The following is a 1,434-nucleotide window of genomic DNA, read 5'->3' on the forward strand; positions in this document are numbered from 1 at the left end:
TGCCTTGAGTGGAAAGTGGCCATAACTTAGGGGGTTTGGCTTCAATTTCAAAAGATGTGGTTTCCAGGGAGAAGCTGTAATTGCAGGACTTTTTTCAAGATGGGATATTACAGACGATCAGTGCATCGTCTCCACCGTACCCGCTGCCCCATTCTCTCTGCAGAGCGGACTCACAGCCTTGCACCTCGCAGCCCAGGAGGACAAAGTGAACGTCGCTGACATTCTCGTCAGGCACGGGGCGAACCAGGACGCCCACACGAAGGTACAGGCTCCTGTCACTGTGGTGGGTCCCGCCCTGGGTGACTCCCAGCCATCCCCTCGGGGCACCCACGTCCCTGTCCCCCTCCTCACAAGTCCGTCCTGCTCACACACTGGTGGGCCTCCTGCTCCCGGAACCAAGTCCGGACCGAGAGAGGAGCAGAGATCCCAGTGCTGCGCCTACACGGCCTGCTCCCTGCTGCTCAGCCAGGCGGTGGCCTGCTTTCTCCTGCACCCACTCCCTCCGTGCCCTTGGCTGACGTGGCTTTACTCTCACTTTGCCATGAACCCCGCATTCCACCTCTGCTGCATTTTCCTGCATCCCCGCCTGGCCCTTTCTGGCCTCATCTCTCCCACCTGTTTTCAGATCCCACCATCTGTGCCCCGGTCTTAGCTCTTATTCAGGTTAAGTCACATGCATGCTTGGTCTCCTTTGCTGGTGTGAAGTCCTTTGTTCCCAATCTGCTCGCCCGTGTTTGTGTCCACAGGATGCACACCTAAGTAATACCTGTACAGTCAGTCTCACACCCACTAAGTAATAGCTGTGCAGAGTGTGTCACACCCACTAAGTAATAGCTGTACAGAGTGTGTCACACCCACTAAGTAATAACTGTACAGAGTGTGTCACACCCACTAAGTAATATCTGTGCAGTCAGAGTGTGTCACACCCACTAAGTAATATCTGTGCAGTCAGAGTGTGTCACACCCACTAAGTATTAGCTTTACAGTCGAGTAGAGTGTGTCACACCCACTAAGTATTAACTGTACAGAGTGTGTCACACCCACTAAGTAATAGCTGTACAGTCAGAGTGTGTCACACCCACTAAGTAATAACTGTACAGTCAGAGTGTGTCACACCCACTAAGTAATAACTGTACAGAGTGTGTCACACCCACTAAGTAATAACTGTACAGTCAGAGTGTGTCACACCCACTAAGTAATAACTGTACAGAGTGTGTCACACCCACTAAGTAATAACTGTACAGTCAGAGTGTGTCACACCCACTAAGTAATAACTGTACAGTGTGTGTCACACCCACTAAGTAATATCTGTGCAGTCAGAGTGTGTCACACCCACTAAGTAATAACTGTACAGTCAGAGTGTGTCACACCCACTAAGTAATAACTGTACAGTCAGAGTGTGTCACACCCACTAAGTAATAACTGTACAGTCAG

The 1,434-nt window shown here is 50.8% G+C and overlaps 1 protein-coding gene across 1 annotated transcript in view; it reads left to right on the forward strand.

Moving 5' to 3' along the window:
• ANK2 (ankyrin 2) overlaps positions 1–1,434 on the forward strand; it is a 132,613-nt gene that overhangs the window by 63,700 nt on the left and 67,479 nt on the right. Inside the window, exon 27 of the mRNA XM_023746971.1 lies at positions 164–262. Coding sequence (XP_023602739.1) covers positions 164–262 — 99 coding nt within the window. The remainder of the gene's footprint in view (positions 1–163; positions 263–1,434) is intronic.

This window comes from Myotis lucifugus, unplaced genomic scaffold (genome assembly GCF_000147115.1).
Source record: "Myotis lucifugus unplaced genomic scaffold, Myoluc2.0 scaffold_775, whole genome shotgun sequence".
NCBI classification, from domain to species: domain Eukaryota; kingdom Metazoa; phylum Chordata; class Mammalia; order Chiroptera; family Vespertilionidae; genus Myotis; species Myotis lucifugus.